Source organism: Pristis pectinata, chromosome 5 (assembly GCF_009764475.1).
Source record: "Pristis pectinata isolate sPriPec2 chromosome 5, sPriPec2.1.pri, whole genome shotgun sequence".
Taxonomy (NCBI): Eukaryota; Metazoa; Chordata; class Chondrichthyes; order Rhinopristiformes; family Pristidae; genus Pristis; species Pristis pectinata.
The window spans coordinates 63,174,261-63,196,504 of record NC_067409.1 but is presented as its reverse complement, the minus strand read 5'-3'; the positions used below and the strand labels follow the sequence as shown (position 1 = coordinate 63,196,504).

General features: G+C 38.7%; 1 protein-coding gene across 1 annotated transcript in view; it reads left to right on the top strand.

The window, feature by feature from the left end:
- Positions 1-21,481, top strand: part of agmo (alkylglycerol monooxygenase) — a 188,510-nt gene extending 167,029 nt beyond the window's left edge. Inside the window, 6 exon segments of the mRNA XM_052016932.1 lie at positions 2,579-2,644; positions 5,735-5,814; positions 8,096-8,230; positions 13,054-13,170; positions 15,551-15,633; positions 21,388-21,481. Of these exon segments, the coding sequence (XP_051872892.1) occupies positions 2,579-2,644; positions 5,735-5,814; positions 8,096-8,230; positions 13,054-13,170; positions 15,551-15,633; positions 21,388-21,481 (575 nt within the window).
- The last annotated feature ends 763 nt before the right edge of the window (positions 21,482-22,244 follow it).

Sequence of the window (22,244 nt, the reverse complement as noted above, 5' to 3'; positions counted from 1 at the left end):
TGCACAAATAATACAGCAAATATCTGCTTAATGTGTGGGTTGGATTTAGTGTTCTTTAAAGAGAGGAAATCTTGACAATACTTTCTTAAATCAAGGATTCCTGAATGTTATGACTTTTTTATGTCACTTGGTTTTGCCACAGGCCAAAATATAGCATCCATTTAGTGTATCAAAACTCCAGTTTCTGGGGAAGAAAGAGTCTGCAAAGGATATCGATAGATGAAGTGAAAATTGTGTAGTTGGAGTTGAATATTGGCCTTTGTAGTTTGGAGGACTGATTACAAAAGTATGTCTTGTTACAATTGGAGGGTAGGTAAGACTAAATCTGCAGTCCTTGCCTACAGTTTTGGCTTCCTTATTTAAGGAAGGATATACCTTCTTTGGAGATAGTGCAGAGAAGGTTTAGTAGGACAGTTCCTGGGATGTCTTGGTGGAAGGGTTGAACAAGGTGTGTGTTATTGGAGTTTCAATAAAATGAGAGATGATCTGATTGGAACATAAATGTTCTGAGCAGGCTTTACAGGGTAGATGCTGGGTGGATGTTATTTTTCCTTATGGGAAGTAGCCAGTCAGCCTGACATTAGTAGTGGGGGAGTTACTGGAGGGAATTCTGAGGGACAGGATCTACCAGCACTTGGATAGTCAGAGTCAGATTAGGAGGAGTCAGCATGGCTTTGTGCGTGGAAAGTCATGCTTGACAAACCTTTTTAATGTTTTGAAGAGGTAACCAAAAAAGTAGATGAAGGTAGGGTGGATGTTGTCTATTTGGACTTTAGCAAGGCCTTCGACAAGGTCCCGCATGGTAGGCTGGTCTGGAAGGTTAGGTCCCATGGAATCCAGAGAGAGCTAGTTAAGTGGATTCAAAAGAGGTAGGAAGCAGAGGGTGGTAGTTGAAGATTGTCTCTCGGAATGGAGGCCAGTAACTAGTGGTGAGCTGCAGGGGTCAGTTTTGAGACCCTTGTTATTCATTATTTATACAAATGATTTAGGTGCGAATTCACAAGGCTTGATCAGTAAGTTTGTGGATGACATGAAATTAGAAGGTGTTGTTGATCGTGAAGAAGGTTATTGCAGATTACAGGAGGAGCTTGATCAGTTAGGGAAGTAGGCTGAGGAGTGGCAAATGGATTTCAATTCAGATAAATATGAGACGATGCATTTTGGAAAGTCAAACCAGCGTAGGACTTATATGATGAATGGAAGGGTGCTAGGGAGTGTTGGAACAAAGAGACTAAGGAGTACAAGTGCATAGTTTGTTGAAAGTGGCATCACAGGCAGCCAGTGCAGTCAGAAAGACATTTAGCACACTGGCCTTCTTCAGTCAGGGCACTGAGTATCGGAGTTGGGACATTATGTTGCAGTTGTATAAGTTGTTGGTGAGGCCACACTTAGAGTACTGTGTAAAGTTTTGGTCACCCTGTTATAGGAAAGATGTGGTTAAACCAGAAAGAGTACAGAAAATATTTATGAGGATGTGGCCAGGACTAGTGGGCCTGAGTTATAAGGAGAGGTTGGCCAGGCTAGGTCTGTATTCCTTGGAACATAGGAGAATGAGGAGTGACCTTATAAAAATGTTTAAAATTATGAGAGGCATAGATAAGGTGGACGATAACAGTTGTTTCCTCAGGGTAGGGGAGTCCAAAACTAGGGGGAATAGATTGAGGGTGAGAGGGCAAACATTTTAAAGGGACCAGAGGGGCAACTTTTTCACACACAGGATGGTGAGTATATGGAACGAGCTGCCAGAGGAAGTGGTTGAGGCAGGTACAATAGTATCATTTAAGAAGCACTTGGATAGGTACATGGAGAGGTGGGGCTCTAAGGGATATGGGCTGAACACAGGTAAATTGGGACTAGATGGGTGGGCACCTGGTCGGCATGGACTCGATGGGCCGAAGGGCCAGTATCCACGTTGTATTGCTCTATGACTCGGAGCATAGTTTCAGAATAATTTAATATAGAGATGAGGAGGAATTTCTTCTCTCAGATGGTGAAGAATCTTTGGAATGTTCCACCTTAAGAACTGTGGAGGTGGAGTCATTAAATACAAGGATGAAATCGAAAAGGATTTTGGACTACAGGGGAGTCGAGGGTCATGGGGATCTGACAGGAAACTGGAGTTGAGGCCAGTAACATGGCTGGGTTTAGCTCGGCCATGATGCTGAATGATAGTGCAGGTTCAAAGGGCTGTATGGCATGTTCCTGCTCCCATTTCTTATGTTCGTATGTTCTAATCCAGTGAGAGATGTCAAAGATACTTTGAGATATGTCGCTGGCACAGAATAGAAGAAGTGATGCTATGAAAACAGCACCTGATCCTGGAGAAATGAAATGCCAGAATCTTCCTCCTCATTTAGTCCAGGCCGTGAAAATCTTTAAAAGAATGAGTGCAGATTTTAAATCATAACATGTACCCTCCCATGTTTAATTTTGTTGCAAAGAATCAGTGATTGATTTTTTCCTGTCATGTTGTGAGTTGCTGTTGTTGTTGTTAGATGCATAATATATATAAATAAAATAATCCATGAGTCCATGTATTCCGAAAATAATTTGTGTTTCCCCCAATGTTGTTCTTCAGGCTGAAACCCATACTGCATTGACAAGAATTACGCTGGAACTCTAATCATTTGGGACAGGATTTTTGGTGAGTGGGAGCAATTGCTCTTCTTTGGGAGAATAGTAAAAAAAATCCAAGTATCTGTTAAACTTGCCAACAAGATAGTGTGTGAAGACACTGATTGCTGACAGTTATTCACTTCAAAGAAGTTTGTTTGAATACAGCAACTACTTGGACAGCTGAAAACAACTACTGGAGAAAGAAAACATTCCTCTTTCTGAAAGCCCTTACAGGCCATAAAACTTGACTTGCTTCTGGCATTCATGTACAGTAGACATCTGTGAAAACCCCTGTCAATTCTCTTCTACCATCCCAGTTCAGTAGATTCTATTTTCCAGAGCTGAAAAAAGAATCAGAGAATGGATATAAAAACATCAGGGAGTATTCTCATGGGGGACATTCCTATAGAATTTCCAGAGCAGTGGGAAGGCACCCGACACAGTCAGTGGTTCCGTACTTGGTCACATAGGAACCACACCTGTTAAATCAACATTCTCCAGCAAAAGGCTCCACCTTACTCAAGTCCCTCATATAGAACAAATTGAAATAGAGAATTAATGTAAGATGTACAATGAATGAAAGCAGAACAACGCAACTAAAAATAAATGGTACAAGGGAATAAAAGGATAAAAATATCTGTGTGTGTAATTTTTAAGTCATCTGTTCATAGTTTTAGGATGGTTTATAATGTCCTAGACTGCTACAGGTTGCACATAAGTGTAACAAGTGTTCTTTGATAGTTTCCATTATAATTGTGAATTTTAAAGGGAAAGGAATAAAGATCATTGCATATGTTTTTGTGTTGGTTCATCCTTACAGAAATGAGTCTTCAGTTGCAACCTCCCATGGTCCAATTTCACCCTGAAATGTGCTGGTAACTCTGGAAACAGACTACATTTGGGTGCAAGGGATGCCCACCCTGAGTAATTATTCAGCACCCTGCAAATTGAGGTTAATGCCACTTGTAGACCTTGATTAAAGTGGTCTGTAAGTGGGCAAAACATGGGCTGCACAAATACCACCCAGTTCTTCTGAGTCTTCAGTCTAACCAGCAGTCCTTGAAGGAACTTCCGGCGGCTGTTTCAAAAATCAGTATTTTTTTAAAAATAGATTAGCTTCTGCAGAGACAGGAGGAGCAGAAATATTGAGTCTCTGGCATTTTCAGGATTGAGCAGTCAATTCCATGAAAAAATTGGAACAGAGGAACAGAGGAAGACCATTGGGTGCCTTTAGCCTGTTCCTGCATTCAGTCAGTTTATAACCTTTCTGCACATTACCTCCATTTATCTGCAACCTTTAATACCCTTGTCTTTGTAAAATCTATCACTCTCCCTTTTGAAATTTTCCATAACATATTCTTGAGAGGGAAATAAAAAAAACAGAATGGAGTAGGTGACTCTGAAGTGGAGACTGATTGAAATTCTGTTCCAAATTACAGCCACCCTGTAACTGCTTTGCCTGATGACTTCATTTGGTTCTGACTCCTGATGTATAATGTCACTAGAAATGACCAGTGTCAATAATTCCCTTATGTAGCCTGCTTGCCTGCTTTCTTTATTGATGCTCACTACTCTGCATCAGTGTTCTGGAGTGCAACAATAAACATTCTTGATAATCTGAAGAATTTTTACTGTATTAATCCCTCCTGAATTAACATGAGGCAAAGCTTTGTTTTATTACTTTATTCTGGAATCAGGATTAGTTAAAGTTATGTTATGATAAATGAAGAACTTCTATGTGAGACTCATCTTGTGGGCAATTTATTAACCGGAAGAGCACAGCTGATCCCCTTACAACTTACTTCTGACTGACCCTTTTGATGTCTGGGTGCCAAGTTTTAGAAATGTCCCTTGCCCTTATAAGCAGAACTCAAGAGCTCAGCAATACAGAAGTGTTAGATAGCTTCCTAAATGGATGAAATTGCACATAAATTGCCTGTCTGTTGGGATCTTTGCAAAGCAATTGCCTATCCTGCATATAAATTACCTCTTATCAGCCTAACTGAGCATGAAGCTCTCTGAGTATACAATTCCCTGTTAAAGCCAGGTTCTACTGATGGCATTCAATAACACCATTTATGTAAAGTCAAAGAATTCCAAACCACAACAGTCCATTTAGTGTGTCAAAAAAAATCTTAATTTTTCTCATTGTTTTTGAGGGGGTCATTGAGTAAACAATTTTCTGAATGCTTATGAATAAGAATGAAAGGCCTTGAGTGTGGCATTGGGTTCTTGTAATTCTTAGAACTTTCTTCTTTAATGTTTTCTCATGGCAGCTGGCTGTGACACTAAAAATTGTTTATCTTTACATTTGTTTAAGTCTCTTCAAAAATTTATCCCAACCAGTTGGCTAATTCATCTACCTGATCTTTGGTCTTCTCAGTTTTCAGTTCTGTCTGCAATTAGCCACTTCAATAACCTGACTCCTTGTTGGAGAGACCCTTGAATTTGCTGATTGACTGAAGCCACAACAGTTTACAACTATTTAACATCTTTAAATGAAAGAAAATCTCAAGGCACTTTACAGAAACATAAGGAAATAAGAGTTGTGAAATCAAAGAATGTGACCAAAATCTTGCTCAGAGTTGTTTTTTCAAAAACAGGATCCTAAAGGGGCAGTAGATTGGAGGTTTATGAAAGGAAGTCTTGGAGTCCCTTTCCACCCCTCATCATCTCCACCCAGACCTCCTGCCCACAACTTGCAAACCAGAACAACAATCTACCTGTTTTCCTTGTGTGATTTCCAGCGATGGAGGGAGCAGTGGAAAACCCTTTGAGCATGTTAATCCTGGTTGATTGTGACTTGTGTACATGAGAATATTGCAGCCATGGATCGTTATCTTAAAGCAAAATCACTGACATAGCTGCACATTGCATGTTTAATGTGCTTTTCTGGACTCAAGGGATTTGTGCAGTGTTATGTATTTGCACAAGCTTCTCACAGTTACTAACTAGCTTGCAACAGTATCTTAAAACTCCAGGAATATACCGTGGAACAATGAGTCTTCAATGTAAATATATTTCCTTTTCTGCTTCTGGTCAGAATCAGGCAGACTGGTATATGCATGGAGATTATAAAATCCTCCTCTCTCACCATTATTTTTCTTTGATTGAACAGGTACCTTTGAAACAGAAAATGAAAAGGTCATCTATGGCTTAACTCACTCAATCAATGCATTTGAACCCTTCTGGGTGCAGGTACATCTATTCTTAGTTGGGGGTAAACATTTACTCTACTATTAATCTATCAAGTTTGATTTAAGATCCCACATAACGTTGAACCATGTATGTTATATTGTGAGGCAAGAATCATTCCCTTTCAGGCAACTTATTTTTAATAGAATGGATATTTTAATGTGAGGGTTGGGATTAAAACTTAACTAGTTTGCTTATGAAGCCATGCAATAGCTCTAGTACTTTAGGTAGGAAGCAGTGTCATGAATTTGGCAGTCATGTTCAAATTCTGAACACTTTTATTTTCTGAGACTCAGTACTAAAGTTTCCATTTTTTCATGGATTTATCATGGCTCAACAGATTTTCATTAATTGAATTTATAAACAGTTAACCAGGGTTTTGTTTTCCATTTTACAATACATTAGTGTTTGATCACCAGTCTATTGTCCATTTGGGCACATTGTAGCTGGCACTTTTGGCCAACAGTATTATGCACATCATTGCATTCCTGACTTCCACACCAGGCTACTGCAGCACCAATGTATGGAACACAATGGAGGTCAGATGCTGAAGATCTGGTCTCCTGCTCCATCACTGGACTCAGCACCTAGTCCAGAGGTAGAACTCGGACATGTTAAACTGAGGCCTGGATGCACTTTGTTTCTGGCCCCTCAGCTTTTTATGCCAGCCTTGTCTGGTATATCTCCTGTGGACCTGTTAGAATGAGGCCACCTACCTGGATGAAAAAGGTAAATGATTTTTTAAAATCTTTATTTCAATTAACATTAGTTTTATAATTAGCTTGTACCAGTGATTATGCACTTTAAATATATGTATTATTTTTAATTACAGAAGTCAATTATTTAATCAATTTTGATTGGTTTTAGGTGTTTCTGATTATCAGGTCCAACCTGCTTCAGGGATTGGGACTTTTCTCCCCGGTGGGAAATCCAGCATGTTCTTACTCCATGTGGAGTCTGACAGAGGAGCCCAGGAGGGAAATCCCCAGTGAAACTTGGCTAGCAAGTTCAGTACTTCTGCACTCACAGGAGAGTCCAGAACTTGTGGCACTTCTCAATCTCAAGTAATCTAAAAAAAATCTTTAAAAAAATAGCCAGTGGGTTAGCAAGTAAATTACAGGGCTAGTAATCTTGAGCTCAGAACCAACAATCCAGATACCCACCCTATCAATGCAGAATCCAAACTCAATTAAAAATCTGGAGTTATAAAGAAAAAAACATTGGAATGTTGTTAAAAACACACCTGGTTCATTATGTCCTTCCATTTAATGGGCATCAATGGTTGCAGTTGCTGGAAATCAATCATACCCAACCGAGGACATCACTGCAGTGCCCTAGACTCAACCCATCTTCAGCTGCTTCATCAATGACCTTTCTCATATAGAGTTAGTGCAGGAAAGTGGCACTAAGATAAAATATTGACTTTGATCTTATTGAATGCTAGACCAGGGACAAATAGCCTACTCTTTCTTTTATTTCTTATGTCCCTATATTTTTATATTGATAGTTCTACATCATTGTTAATTGTAACCCTGAAACTTCCTACCCAATTGCACCACATAGTAAATTTACCAGGAGGACTGCAGTGGTTCAGGAAGTCAGCTCACCACCACATTCTCTGGGGACAGGTGATAAATGCCAGCCTTGCCAGTGACAACCACATTCTGAAAAATCAATAAATAAACAAAAACTTGCAGAATATCTTAGTACTTATTTACCTGGAGCTCTCTCCAAAGGCAACAGAGCCTTTTTTATGCAATGTGTTTGGGTTTTTCTACAAGCCTGTTTTCTTTCTATCATTAATATTGTTTTGTTGCATGGTGTATTGATTTAACAGAGAAAAATAACAAGTAAATTTTCAAACATAATTTTCTCCAATTCCTTATGAATAATAATTTTTGTCATGAATATTGACATATCAGTTGAACTATAAACCCTGCTTCTTGCTCCAGGCTGAGAAGAGGGGACGGGGGACAAATTTCAGATGGGAAATACAAAAGTTCAAGTTTCCTGTGTGGCCCAGACAATCTCTTCATCCAATTTTTTTTCCATCCAACGTCCAATCTCTTAACTTAGATTGGAAGGTGGCTGGAGAGCTAAAATTAGGTCGTGTAATAGAAGGATAGGGTGGGTTTGGGGTGTGATGGGGGTGGTGGTGCAGTTGATTTGATCATTGTAGGAATTGATTGTAATATTACAGGAAGGGGGAGATCCAGACATGGCAGGAGGTGAATATGACATAATGTTATTTAGTATAACTTTCGTAATTATTTTTTATCCCCAGTTCCATCACCTCCTCTACATTTGGAAGACAGTTTGGGTTACCCCTGGCATAAGCAACAAAATTTCTGTCATCGTCAAAGGACCTGGATGGGAGCCAGGCAAACCAAGACTTGGTTGCCATGAAGATCTTCCTGCAGTATGTAACAGCAAATATTATTTAGATTAATGAAGGGGAGGGGAAGAGATGGAATCTTCACCTGACATAGCTACTTAATCTCTTGCCATCTTTTCCAGCTTGTATATTTCAAATACAGAAAGTAGACCAGTATGCTGAAGTATCCAATATTAAAATGGTGACAAACTGGCAGTTTGTTCCAGTTTATTTAAGATGATTAGAGGAGTGGAGAGAAAGCTGATGATAATCTTTTCAATGTTTTCTTCCCGCAGTGACTACCAATGTGAAGGTAGAAGCTGTAGAAAAATTCCTGTGGGCAAAAAAAAAGTATTGCTCATGGAACAGTTATTTGATATAAAGGCAGCAAATGCTAGAAACACTCAGCATATCAATTTTGCCAGTGTACATTTTTGCTTTTCTCATTATTTGCTTTACTTATTTATCTTTGATCCCAACTTTTTAAGATGGAAATCTTAAAAAGTTCATTAGTATCACAATAAACCAGGCAACATTTAAATAAATCTTGGAGAATAGAAAATACTTTTTTTGGGGTGAAATTCATCTTTGGTTGCAAGTGCTAAATGTGTGCTTGAGTATTGGCCATCAATTTTACTCATTTCCTAACATCCATTCCTGTTGAGATTAGTGGAATAAATTTTGGGAGTTGGATTTGCAATCTCTTACTTTTTAACTTTAATAACAGACCTCTTAAAAAAAACAGGTGACTCCGAGTCATAACCAGCCTTGTTTATGAAACCTTTGCTCTTCATTTACCTAGGTATTCAAAATTACAGTGCAAATCCTGCAGAAATCTATGGAGGCCACATTAACAAATACTGAAACAATTCAAGTCACTGGTATCATTCCACTTCCAATGGAAAGCATTGGCTAAATATGAAGACAGAGTTCTTGCATTTATGCTGTGTACATCTTAAGAGTATTAATATGTTATTGTGCAAACATTTATTGTAAATGATTGTGTGAACTCTTAATATTTTAGTATCTGACTGAAGTTCTACATTATTGGAGGTTTTCCTGGATGTCCCATCTGCTTATTTGATGAAATCTAGAGGAATTTATGGACCTACTCCAAGGAAGAGTGTGGATTTCTCTCATGTCCAACCTATTATTCACCTTCCAACTTGCGCTATCAAAAGTAAAATCTGGTCTACAGATTATTCACCTCATAGTTGTTTGTGGAGTTTTGGGTTTATCAAAGTGGTTAGTGTATTTGAAAATGCAACAGTAACTACACAAAAAAGAATTAATTAACCACGAGTCATACAACAGTTCACATAAGATGCCATATAAATGTTATTATTTCTGTTGTGTAGCATTCCTTTTGTTCAATATTTTAAGGGAGAGAATGCCTGTCAAAATAACCGATGAAATGCTTTCATACGAACATTTATTTTTAAGTCATATTCAAATAACGAAATTTCCAACCCTGGGTGTGGTTTACTCCATCTGCCTTAAATACGCTGGTGAGTAATTATTACCGTATAAACAGAAATGGCTATTTTTCAAAAGATGAACTGTTTGTACTAGAACCATCAGAGTGTTACCCCTTGTTAAACGTGACCCTTCCATTCATATGAATGCTATTTTGTGGTTTTATTTTCTATAAACCATAAATGACATCTGTCTGCTCATTCCTAATTGTAACATTTATCTATTGGTTTTGCTATTATTAAGGGAGAAGCTTTCATTAAAAAAAATACATTTCAACTTTACCAGAATGTTCCAACAAGTGGTTCACAGCAAATGAAATGCTTTGGAACTGTCACTTGTAACATTGAAATAGCTCAGAGCAAGGATTCACTGCAAGCAATGGGGTAAAAGATTAGATAATCTGCTTTTATTTATGTTTGATGTGGGCAATATTGTAACTATGTGATCTTTCCCATCCATGTGCGAGTATAGCATTACCTCAGTACTACATTGAAATGTTAGCTCAAGAAGACTATAGGGTTGGGTTTTCCAGATAATGACACTCAATGGCTGTAGAGGTAGGAAATATTGTTGAGATAACGTGTGAAAATGTCATATGAAGCAAGTTGTGAAGAACATCACTGTTTATCTTTACTAACTTAATTGTTTTTAAATATTAGGGCATGGGTTATGTACTCTTGAGTGAGGGCTTGAAGCCATGATCTGTCAACCTAAGAATGAGGGTGCCATCTCTGATCCAAGGCTGGCACTGAGTAAGGTTCTCTCTTTGCCTCATGACATGATCCCAGGCCAGGAACATTACTGTTTATAGAGATTACACATCAGAACATATTAGGTAATAGAGAAAAACATACAGAATACCACTTCCATTAACTGATGGTTGCAAGATATGATTCAGCTTTTGTAACTTAGCCAGTTCTGCATATATAGTAGTAATTGCTCATTGCCATATTTAATGCAGATGGAGTAAATGCCCTAAGTCCAATCTTTCACTGCTTTGGTCTGTGATTCTGATTACCTGGAAAACCCAAACGTGTGTCCTTCCACAACAAGATTGACAGCAAAGGATACATCTTATTAATAATTTAAAGTTTATTCTTAGAAGTTCCAGTTAGTTTGCAGAAGATAGTGCACTGTTAAGGCAGGAAAGGATGCAGACCTAAGGCAGGCAAATAGGATTAGTAAAGATGGGCAAAAAAGTTGGCATGAATGTGGTGGGCTGAAGGGCCCATTTCTATGCTATACAACTCAATGGCTTTATAGTTTGACAGTTACTCATACTTTTATCGACTAATGGAAATCTACTAACAGCACCTACTCTTTTGTTGCTCTTTACAAGTGCTTAGTCCTCAGCTATTACAGTCACATTGAACTTTTGTTTGTTTAGTATTGCAAGGTTAAGAGTGCTTTAATGAAAGCATTCACAATTAACTGCAGAGGAACCAATTGGTATAAAAAGTACAATCAGAGGAAACCTATATAATGAGGCTGACATTGACATTGACATTGTTTGGATGTGCCGAAAACTCCCAATGGTTAGAATTTTTTTTTAGGATAGAACTTCCGTAAGGAAATGGTTAAAAAAAATACTGGAACGAAAGGTTGCAACACAATACTGGAATGAAAGGTCACTGGAAAGTACAACAAACAGTGGTGTTGACTTCATGTGCATTTATGGGACATCATACACCAACAACAATTGATTCCAATTAAATAACACTTTTAACCTGACAAAAGTATCCCACAGTGCTTCACTAGAGCCTCATCAAACAAGAAAAACAGGTAAAAAATGTATGAGAAGTCTTAGAGTAGAATTGTGACTGCAAATGATTTTCACAGTATGGTGCAGTGAGAAGGTTTTCTAGTTTCCTTTATATGTAGCTGTTTTTTCTTGTTGGCTTCCCCTAATTTGTATGTATTCACTACACAAAAAGTGAAAATTGAGAGTTGTTCTTGCAACCCTGTGAATTCTGTTGTCAATACTAATTCATAGATTGTCTGATTAGAAAGATGATGTTGAAGTGTAGAAATTTCAATCAAAACACAAGTTGTGAAGAAGATATTTCACTAAAAAAGGTTGATGTGTGACAATAGCCAGACCACTAAGTTCAGGAAAAGGCAAATAAACGGGGAGCATAATTTGTGCCACAAAAGTAGCAGACAATGATCATCTGCAACAGGAAGGTTGAACCACCTACCTCTGACAGTTCATTAACATCACCATAACCATTCACCCAGCCTTAAACATCCCTGGTTTCATCACGGACCAGAAACTCAACTGCACCATAATACCATGGCCACAAAAGCAGGTTAGATGCTGGGAAACCTGTAGCGAGTGACTCACAGTGGCTACAATGTGTACCATCTACTAAATGCACCACAGTTACTTGTACTGGTTGTTCTGACAGCACCTCACTAACCCATGACTTCTAACACCAAGAAGCCTGCGGAGGCATATGGGAACACCACCACCTGCAGGTTTCCCTCTTAGATGCATGCTATCCTAACCTGGAAACATATTGCTGTAACTTCTTCATTGTTGTGTCGAAGTCCTGGAACCCCTTTACACAACAGCACTATGGAAGTACCATCACCAAAGTGACAGGAGCAGCTTACACAAGGGTGGTTAAAGATTGGCAATAAAGCTGGCCTTGCCCACAATGCCCAGGTCCTTAAAATGAATTAAAAATAGCTCAGTTTCTGAAGTGCATTCATTTGATGCCAATGGTATTTTTTATGGATAGGTGAATTAATTGATCCTACCCATCAGATGAAAAATATAATGCACTGATAACATACTATGCAACATTCAGCACCAAATGTTTAACTGCTTCCATATAACTCTGACTGGCAAAAGATCAAATTTGATTTTCCCTTCATGGTCCCAAATCCTTTATTAACCAAATACACTGATTCACAGATTTAGAACAATCACTTGTGTGAGATGCTAGAAGACAGTAAAGTTCAGGAGGGTGCACCTAAATTTTTCATATATTTGGAATACTCCAAAGTGAAAATGGTATTATTGAGTGCCAGATACGATTTCTTAGCTTAAGTCTTACTAGAATAGATCCCCCTTCATCTTTCCTGTATACACAGCTGTAAGTTCCTCCTGTCTGCCTACCAGGATTGTGGATGTAGATTAAAAAGAGTTTACTCATTATTTGCACCATTTTTGTTAAAATGAAGTACCTCTGCAGTTACATCTCAAATTGAAGAAGGAGAACTGAAATTCAATCAAGCAGTTAATTATGAGGTAGTAATATCAAAGTAACAAAAAATATATTTTACAACATTTAAGGAAGATGTTAGTTGGAGTTTCAGTTTAAGCAGAAAGGCCATATTTAGATTGAGAAGTACTATATTAATTTAACATGTTTCATTTTTTTCAGGTTAGTGGAAAGGAGATTCCACACAATCCCCAAATCCCTGTATGGCTTGAGGTCTATGCAGTGCTGCATTTTATCTTTATTCTGGGCATTTACTTGCAGATAATTGCCAATAAGTCAGTAAGTGTTTGTGCTTTAAACTAATACTCTGTTCAATTTAAGCAAATCAAATCTCTAAATCATGCATGACTGGTGTTAGCTAGCATCAAATAAATAAATATTTAGATACAGTTCTCAAAACAGCCTAGGAGCTGAGTTTAAAAGGTTAGGGGTCTGATTTTCCTGACCTTTTCTCTTGAGCAGTAGCCATTCTCTGAATGCATACATAACATACTGGGTGAAAATCTGCTCTACAAATTCCTTTTGTTTTCTGAAGCCTTTTCAAATAGTTGGATGTCTGCCACCAATTGGTCCTCTCAGTCAGTTACCGAGCAATGAAAAACTTCCAACTTGAGAAACTGCTGGTGAGATTGTTCTTGGAGAATGATGCAAGCCCTGATAACAAGCAGAACATTGACCCAAAAGTGATTGGACTGTAATTTTTCCAGGAATTTCATCATATTTTCAAAGTGCATTCAGATGTGCTGAGGTCAATGCAGTTCCATTTCAAATTCTCTGTTTCTTAATACAGGGTCTTGTGCTTGGATAAAATCTTGCAAATAACTATATTTGAGCTATGTGAGAGGTCCAACCCATCTGTTATAAGCTACCTCTCCACTGCTGCCCCTCTCCCCACTAAGCCACAAACTCTGCCAGTCCTGTACAGATGACCAATCCTACTGTTTTTTTCTAATCCTCCCCTCCTCCCCACCACCCATCAACTTGTTTCTTTCTATGTTAACATTTTTGCCTACTAACAGGGCAACCTGACAGTGTGGTGAGTTTAAAAGAATAATAGAACTCCTGGTGTGGTTCTCCTGTAGTACCTTTGTGTTCCTAACAGTTATGGATTTTGTTTCCTCATCAGCATATACCTCTTGTCTCCAGTATATGTCGGGCGTTTATTTTTGCGTGAACTTTGCCAAGGTGTGGTTCTCTCACCACTAAGATGCTAACCTACAAATGCATCAATCTGCTTTCAATGTTAAAGGGATAGTGTCTGGGTATTGTTTTGATTAATGCCAAGAGGGGTTCATATTCTGCCATGCATGACACTCAATATATTGTTGTAGAACCAGCAGATCTTAGAATTGCACACACATCCACACCCAAACCATGTGCTAGACTGTTCAGTAGTCTCCCAGCATAGCAGATGCAAGAAATCATGGGTTAGTGTGATGGGTTGGAATGTGTAATAGTCAGGAAAGCGAGTAGGTCACTGGGTGAGACTGGGGAGAACATCAAGGTGTGCCAGGAAGATGAGTGGAAACTTGGGAAGAAGATCAAGAAGATCTTTGAGAGGATAGGAAGTTCGTTTGTAGTGTCAGTGAATGCTCCAATAGGTCGTGGAGCACTTTAGCAGATACTCAAAACTAATTGCATCTGTGGGGGAAAGTAGGTGGAGGTACTTCAAATATGATGAGAAAACAGGAACTTGTCCTGAGGAAGATTGATGCAACTTCAGAAAATCTTCACTGCCGAATTCCCCAATAGTGGCCAAGTTAGGGATGAGCCTTTTAACTAACGTAGGAGAAGTTGAGGCTTATGCTGTTCATTGATCTCGTAAGTGAAGTAAAAAAATGCATTAATAGCCATTAATACAAAAGTTAACAGCACTATACGTGTCCAGTATCCTTTGTGTATCATATTGCACAAAGAACCAAACTTCTATTAATAGAAGTGCGTGATACATGCACAAAGTATAATGATGGGCTTTTCAGATAAAATTATATTCTGTACTGCATTAAAGCATTGAGTGGAATTTCTGGAACTTTTATCCTTGAAATGTATTCCAGGTCTTGATCAAGTAATCCAGGCTGAGGATTCAGTGTAGTTTTGAAGGAGTATTACATTGTCAGTGATGCCATGTTTCACATGGAACTTCAAACCGCTGCCTTGTTTGTCTGTTTAGGTGCATGTGAAATGTGCTTTTCAAAGAAAAGTAGAAAGTTTTCTTTGATAACCCAAGCCAGCATTGATATTCTTCTTATTTATTGTGTGAGATTTTACTCATGCAATCTATTTGTTACATTTTTCCACAAGCCTTTAGAGTCTTGGATGTGAAGTTCTTTGATATGTTCTGAAAATGACTTGCAATATAATATAATGCTTTTTCATTTGAAAATCAGCTTCCTATTCCTGTACTACCACAAAGGGATATTTTCCTTAATATTCAGCATCATGAACCACAAATGGCAATGGAAAACTAACATATAGGATTGTAGAATGATAATTTAGCTTCAATTTTCAACCATTAATGGCCGAATTATCTGCTCTGTGGTTGTTTATATGTTACAGAGATCTGCAGCTCTATCTGTTTTACTCCTCTAATACTCTTAACCTCAGTTGTTGGCTAATTGTATTTGTATGTATTTATTTGTTTTTCTGCTTGATCGACCAGGATCTTTCAGAAACAACAATCCTCTTAGGAATTGGCTATATCATTCTGACACTGACGTCTATTGGATTAATGATGGAGAATAGGCAAGTGTTATTCTTCCATTTGTCCCTTAATTCTGTATCTTATCAATTTACTAGCCAGTTACAATATATTGGAGTTGATATTTGTCACTACACAATGAAAACAGGTGCAGTGTGGATGCAACTTTGAACTAAATTGACATCCATGTTTTCAGTCTTACGCAAGCTCCCAGTTGGATTTAGAGTGGGGATCCAGACCTAATCAGAAACAGATGGGAGCATCATTAAAGTACTAAATTGAAGTGTTGGTTTAGATTCTGTAGTCAGATCTCTGCCATGTGGCTTGAACCCATGACCTTCTGATGCAGAAGCAAATGTGCTAGCAGTAAGCCAATGTTCTAATGTTCAATGAGCCATCTAAGGAAGAGAAGGAACCATGGAGAGATGCCACCGAATGTGTAATATTTGTTTCTTGGGCTTTGAGTGGAGCCAAATTCATCTGCAAACTGTTGTGAAATTGCCCCACATTTGCACATTGTTGACAAAAGTTCACCTCCCAAACGAAATTGCAACAATAGACTCTCATTGATGGCACTAACATTTATAAATGGTTGATGGTTTACTATCATGTATAATTTAGAATCACTCCAATTATTGCATGCAATATGTGATACAGCATGATAATTTCAAAATGCCACAACCACTTCTGCCAGCCTTGATACACTGATATGATCAAGATCTTACAAACCTGTCATTTCAGGAACTTGATCAGTGAAAACCATCTTCCATGAGAGCACTAGGGACAGCTATAGGTGCAGAGGAGCCTAGGGGTGGCCAACTCGGGGTTGGTAACAGTCAAATACAGCATGAAACTTGATGTATCTCCTGACAGAGTGTTGGCTTGGGGGAATGACTTGTTGGACTGTTATAGAATGTTCTCCTAGCAGGCAACTACTTGACTTCAGCAGCAATAAAATGTAGTGCTAGGTTAGAGAATCTGATCTTCAAAATTATCCCTACCACAAGTGTTCTCTTTTTTTGTCGGTCAGTTCTTAATTCCTTGGCTTTTGAACCGGTCCTGACCGGCAGACTCAAAATTTTGACTGTTTCTCTTCCCAGAGGTGCTGCCTGACTTGCTGAGTTTTTCCAGCATTTCCTGTTTTTATTTCATATTTCCAGCATCTGACACTTTTGGATTTTTGGTAGTTACTGATTGTTATATTTGATATTGATATATTTTACTCCTTTACTCCTTTAGAGTTAGAGGGTTATGCAAAGCAGAAATAGGCCTTTTTGCCCACCATATCCATGCTGACCATTAGATATCTCTCTATACCAATCCCATTTACCAGCACTTAGCCCTTAGCCTTCTGTTCCTTGTCTAGATTCTTTTTAAATTTTGTTGGAGTACACAGAACATGAAACAGTACAGCACAGGAACAGGCCCTTTGGCCCACAATGTTGTGCCAAACTAATTAAGGTAATGACACCGAATTAAAGTAATCCCTTCTGCCTACACAATGTCCATATCCCTCCATTCTCTGCATATTCATGTGCCTATCTAAGAGCTTCTTAAATGCCTCTATCATATCTGCCTCCAGCATCACACCTAGCAGCACATTCCAAGCATCTACCACTCTCTGTGTAAAAAAAAACTTGCCCTGCACGTCTCTTTTGAACTTTCGCTCTATCACCTTAAACACATGCCCTCTAGTATTAGACTTTTTGATCCTAGGTTTAAAGTACTGGCTGTCTACTCTATCTATTTTATAGAATATAGAACAGTATAGCACGGAACAGGCCCTTCAGCCCACAATGTTGTGCTGAACTAATTAAACCATTAAATCCTAATTAATCAAGTCCCTCTTCCCCACACATTGACCATATCCCTTCCTTATGCCTCTCATAATTTTAAAAACTTCGACCTCCCCTCAGCCTCTGCCGCTCCAGAGAAAACAACCCTAGTTTGTCCAACCTCTCCTCATAGCACATGCCCTCTAATCTAAGCAGCATCCTGGTAAACCTCTTCTGCACCCTCTCCAAAGCCTCCACATCTTTCCTCTAATGGGGTGACCAGAATTGAATGCGGTATTCCAGATGCAGCCTAACAGGAGTTTTATAAAATTGCAACATAATTTCCTGACTCTTGAACTCAGTGCCTCAACAAATAAAGACAAGCACATCATATGCCTTCTTTACCACCCTGTCAACCTGTGCAGCCACTTTCAGGGAGCTATGGACTTGGACTTCACTGTCCATTCAGCCAGTGCATTCCAGATTCCAATCAACCTTCATGTGAAAAAGCTTTTCCTCAGGTCCCTTCCAAACTTCTTACCTTTTACTCTTAAGTCTATACTCCCTAGTTTTATGTACCTCTGCTGTGGGTGAAAGTTTCTTTCTATCTGCCCTATAGATGCTCTTCATAATTTTGTTTTCCTCTCTTAGTTCCCCCTCAGCCTCCTCCACTCCGTGACAAACAAATCCTGCCTATCCACTCTCTCCTCATGACTAAAACACTCCATCCCAGGCAATATCCTGGTGATTCTCCTCAACACCCTCTCCAGTGTCCACTCTTCCTGTAGTGTGGCAACCAGAACTTTAATTGATTCTGTTCCTTTCAAATTTCACTGATAGATTTTCCTCTCCAGTAATGAATGGCTGATAAATGCTAAATTGTCTAATATTTCACCTGGTTATGTGAATCATCATGAAAATGATTTTGGACCTTGGCAGTAAGTGCAATTACTGCTCAACTTTACAGATGGAATTTGCATAGGTTCTTAAAAATGACTTGGATATATATTTAAAAGATGGGGTCATTACATTCGTCTTCTGTTATTGATCTCTCTTTCACATGCTTTGCATCTTTTTTTGTTCCCGCTGTCAGATCATTTTTGCACTTTAATCTTTATTGTGAGTAAAGCTTCATATTTATGTCTATGTTTACAGTTTATTTTCACTAATCTTAAAATTGTTTTGCCTTGACTGTTCATGGATTGGAAGCAGGTATTCTGGAATTCATCCGATGCTGTGCTTTCCTCTATCTTCATGAGCTGGGTTCCTTGACTGGCCCTTTTAAGCTAGTGACTGAAGTAAGTGATCTTCACAAGTAACTGAATACAGTTATAGGACAAAAATATTGAAATGTATTTGTAGTAAAATTTTAGAATGGTTTATATTAATGATAAAAGCCTCAATATAGTCTCTGCATCATTATGTAATTTTAGTGGTTGTCCTATTGTGGATTTTGTACCCTATGATGAAGAACTAAAATTCAAGTGGCAATGACAAAAGATCTAGGATTAGTTTTTCTCAGCAGAAGGCTATTTTCCATTTCCAGTGGCTTCATCTCCCATTCTCACACCATTATCTCTGTTATACCCCAAGAACACATTCTATTTCTGAATACATGCCAGTTTTCAGAAATCCCATCCCAAAAGACTGTCAGATTCATCATTTACTTTTGATTGTTAGATTGCTTATCCAATATTCAGAACTGTGCTCCATGACCCCAGGATTCTAACAATGAAGTTGAACACAAGGCTGATGTTTCCTTGGAATACAGAGCCCACAAAGACTCCATAGCAGATGTCAATGGGGAAGCAAATTTGACTTAAGCAATATTGAGGCAGCCTTCAACAGTAGAACAGTTGCCACATTTATCGTAAGAGACAAGTTTCTATTGCTACTGGGCACCGTGATAGGGGATAAGGTAAGGGGAGTGCAGATAAAGATTGAATTTCAAATGGAAGCTTTGGGAATTGAGGGAAAAGCATGAAGATGAGTAAGCAAGTGATTTGATTTTTAAAATGTCCAGCATGCAAGAATCAAGGGAGATAGTGATAAGGCAGAGCTGGGTGTCATCTGACTTTATGTGGAAACGCACTGTTCTTATGGATGTAGTTATTGATGGGATGTGTATAGATGAAAATTAGGAGGGGTGCAGGATGGATATTTGGCATACCAGAGGTAAGGGTCTAGACACAGGAAAGGAAGCCATTGCCGGTGATTCTCTAGCTTTGACTAAATAGATAAGAACAGTAAAAGATAAGTTCAGCCCTAACTAGCAAGTTAACAATATGAGGCATTGGAAGAGGATGCTGTGGTCTCCTGTGTCAAAACTGGAAGAGTAACAACAAAGACAAGAAGAGATTTGTCAAGAATGGTTTATCATTATTGCAAAGGGTGTAATTAGTAAGAAATAGGAACCATTTTGATACTGGCAAGGACAGAAGCCTGATTACTGGCTCTCAAAAAGTCAGAAAGTGAGCCACTAAGCAGAATATCTAGTCCGCAGCTTGTCTGTGTAACCATAGTCCAATTCAACTTTTAGTTATTAAGCAGATATTAACAGGGAAACTAATTTGTCAGTTGAAGATCAATAGGAGATAGCTGTGTTTTTTTCAAGATGATGATTACCTGGCCCATATTTACCCAAGTCCGGATGTTAGCCAGATCCTGCTGTAGTTTGGAAGAGCTGTCTCATTATTGAAAATGTTGTGAATGCTGTTGAGCAATGTAGATTACTCATTTGGCTTTGACTCAGCTTTGACTCATTTAGAAACATATGTCCAGAAATACTTTCATGCTTTGAAGTGCGCACTAAAACAGTGCTGTAAGAACTGTGGCAATTTCAGGGGTAGCAGGTGTTCTGGCTCTCAGACCTTCTGCACAATTACATGCAGAGACTGTACATTAGTTGCAAAGTGCATGAGCTTTCTTGTGTGATCTTCCACAACTTCAAATCATGGGACTGGTTTGTGACAGATTTGGCCTGGAGAGGCAGGAAGGTGATGGGAGTAGTCGGCCTATGTCTCCAGCACTTGATTCCAGAGGTGGGCACCCAGGACAATGATCATCGTGATCAAAGTCCCCAACAGGTTTTAGCTTTGAGGTAGAAGTTATCCACACCATAAATGTTGGTTGTGGGTCTTGTATCACTGACAAACTGCATGACAGACACTCAAGGTGGGACAGGTCCTGTAAATTGTGTTGGTGTAAACCTTCACCTGTGATTACAACCTGCTGCTGTGTTCAAGGCTTACAGATTTTCAAAGTTACATATTGCACCACAGTGTTGCAGCAATAATGCCAATTGTGCTCAGCATGACGTCTGACATCTTTGCTGTGTGCACAGAGGCCTCCATGTAAAAGCATCTCATGTGCATAATGTGTCATGGTTTACCATAGCCTACAGGAGTTACCAAGTTATCGAATTTCAGATTAAAGGCTATTGCCTGCCACATAAAACATTTTTCTAAGCAATTGAATTCAAAGCCCACATTTGGATGATGATGTGTGATGAAATGTTTCACGTCTTTGTCAATTCAAGGAATTCATAGCACATCCATAATTGATAAAAACATTTGTGTTTTGTGGTAATAATGTAATGGATTCCCATAGTAAATTAGGGCCTTATTGCAATATCCCTGCATCCATTACTTTTCTTCACCAGATTGTTCTGTGACCTCATAATTTTTAATTCTACTTTTAGATCACATTTGTTTACATTGTAAAGCAGACTCCATAAATCTAAAACTTATTGTAACAGCAGTATTGTAATGAATTTCCTGCTCTGTTTTAACATTTTCAATATTTTGAAAATATACCATATACAAGTATGACAACTTGACCAAGTCAATTTCCATTACTCTTGAAAATTACTTGAACTTTGAAGAAACAAAGAAAGTGCTACAAACACTCAGCAAGTCAGGCAGCATTTGTGGAGTGAGAAAGAGAGTTAATATTTCAGTTCAATGAGCTTTCATCAGACCCAGTTGTTAGTTTGAAATTGTATGACTGTTTCTCTCTTTGCAGATGCCGCCAAGTTGTGGAGTCTTTTGTGTATTTTCCATTTTTTTTGGATTTAAAACAGTATTCACTATTGAAATTTGGACAGTCTTGTCAGTAAAAAAACAAAACTCGTAAAGCAGTTCCTCCAGTGAAGCTCTACCAGCTAGTTATGAGTGAAGTGCTAAGTTAAAGCAAACTTTAGCTTCAGACTACACTTGTAGTTTGCATCTTTTACCATGAAAACACAAGTGAAAGTAAGTTCTCTGAAAACTTCAGAACACAGCAATGTTGTGGAGAACTGTTGCCGTATCATGAAAAGATCAGGGAAAAAGTGAGTGCAGGTGTGAATTGAGCTGTTGGTGTTCTAACTTTAGGAAGAAAACCAAAAGGCCATAAAACATAGGAGCAGAATTAGGCCATTCGGCCCCTCGAGACTGCTCGGCCACTCAGTCATGGCTGATTTATTTTTCCCTCTCAACCCCATTCTCCTGCCTTCTCCCCATAACCTTTGACGCCCTTACTAATCAAGAAGCTACCAACCACCGCTTTAAGTATACCCAATAACTTGGCCTCCATAGCCGTTTGTGGCAATGAATTCCACAAATTCACCACCCTCTGGCTAAAGAAATTCCTCTGCACTTCTGTTCTAAAGGGATGTCCTTCTATTCTGAGGCTGTGCCCTCTGGTCTTAAATTCTCCCACTACTGGAAACATTCTCTCCACGTCCACTCTATCCAGGCCTTTCAATATTCGGTAGGTTTCAATGAGATTCCCCCCTCATCCTTCTAAACTGCAGCAAATACAGGCTCAGAACCATCAAACGCTCCTCATACATTAATCCTTTCATTCCCGGGATCATTCTTGTAAACCTCCTCTGGATT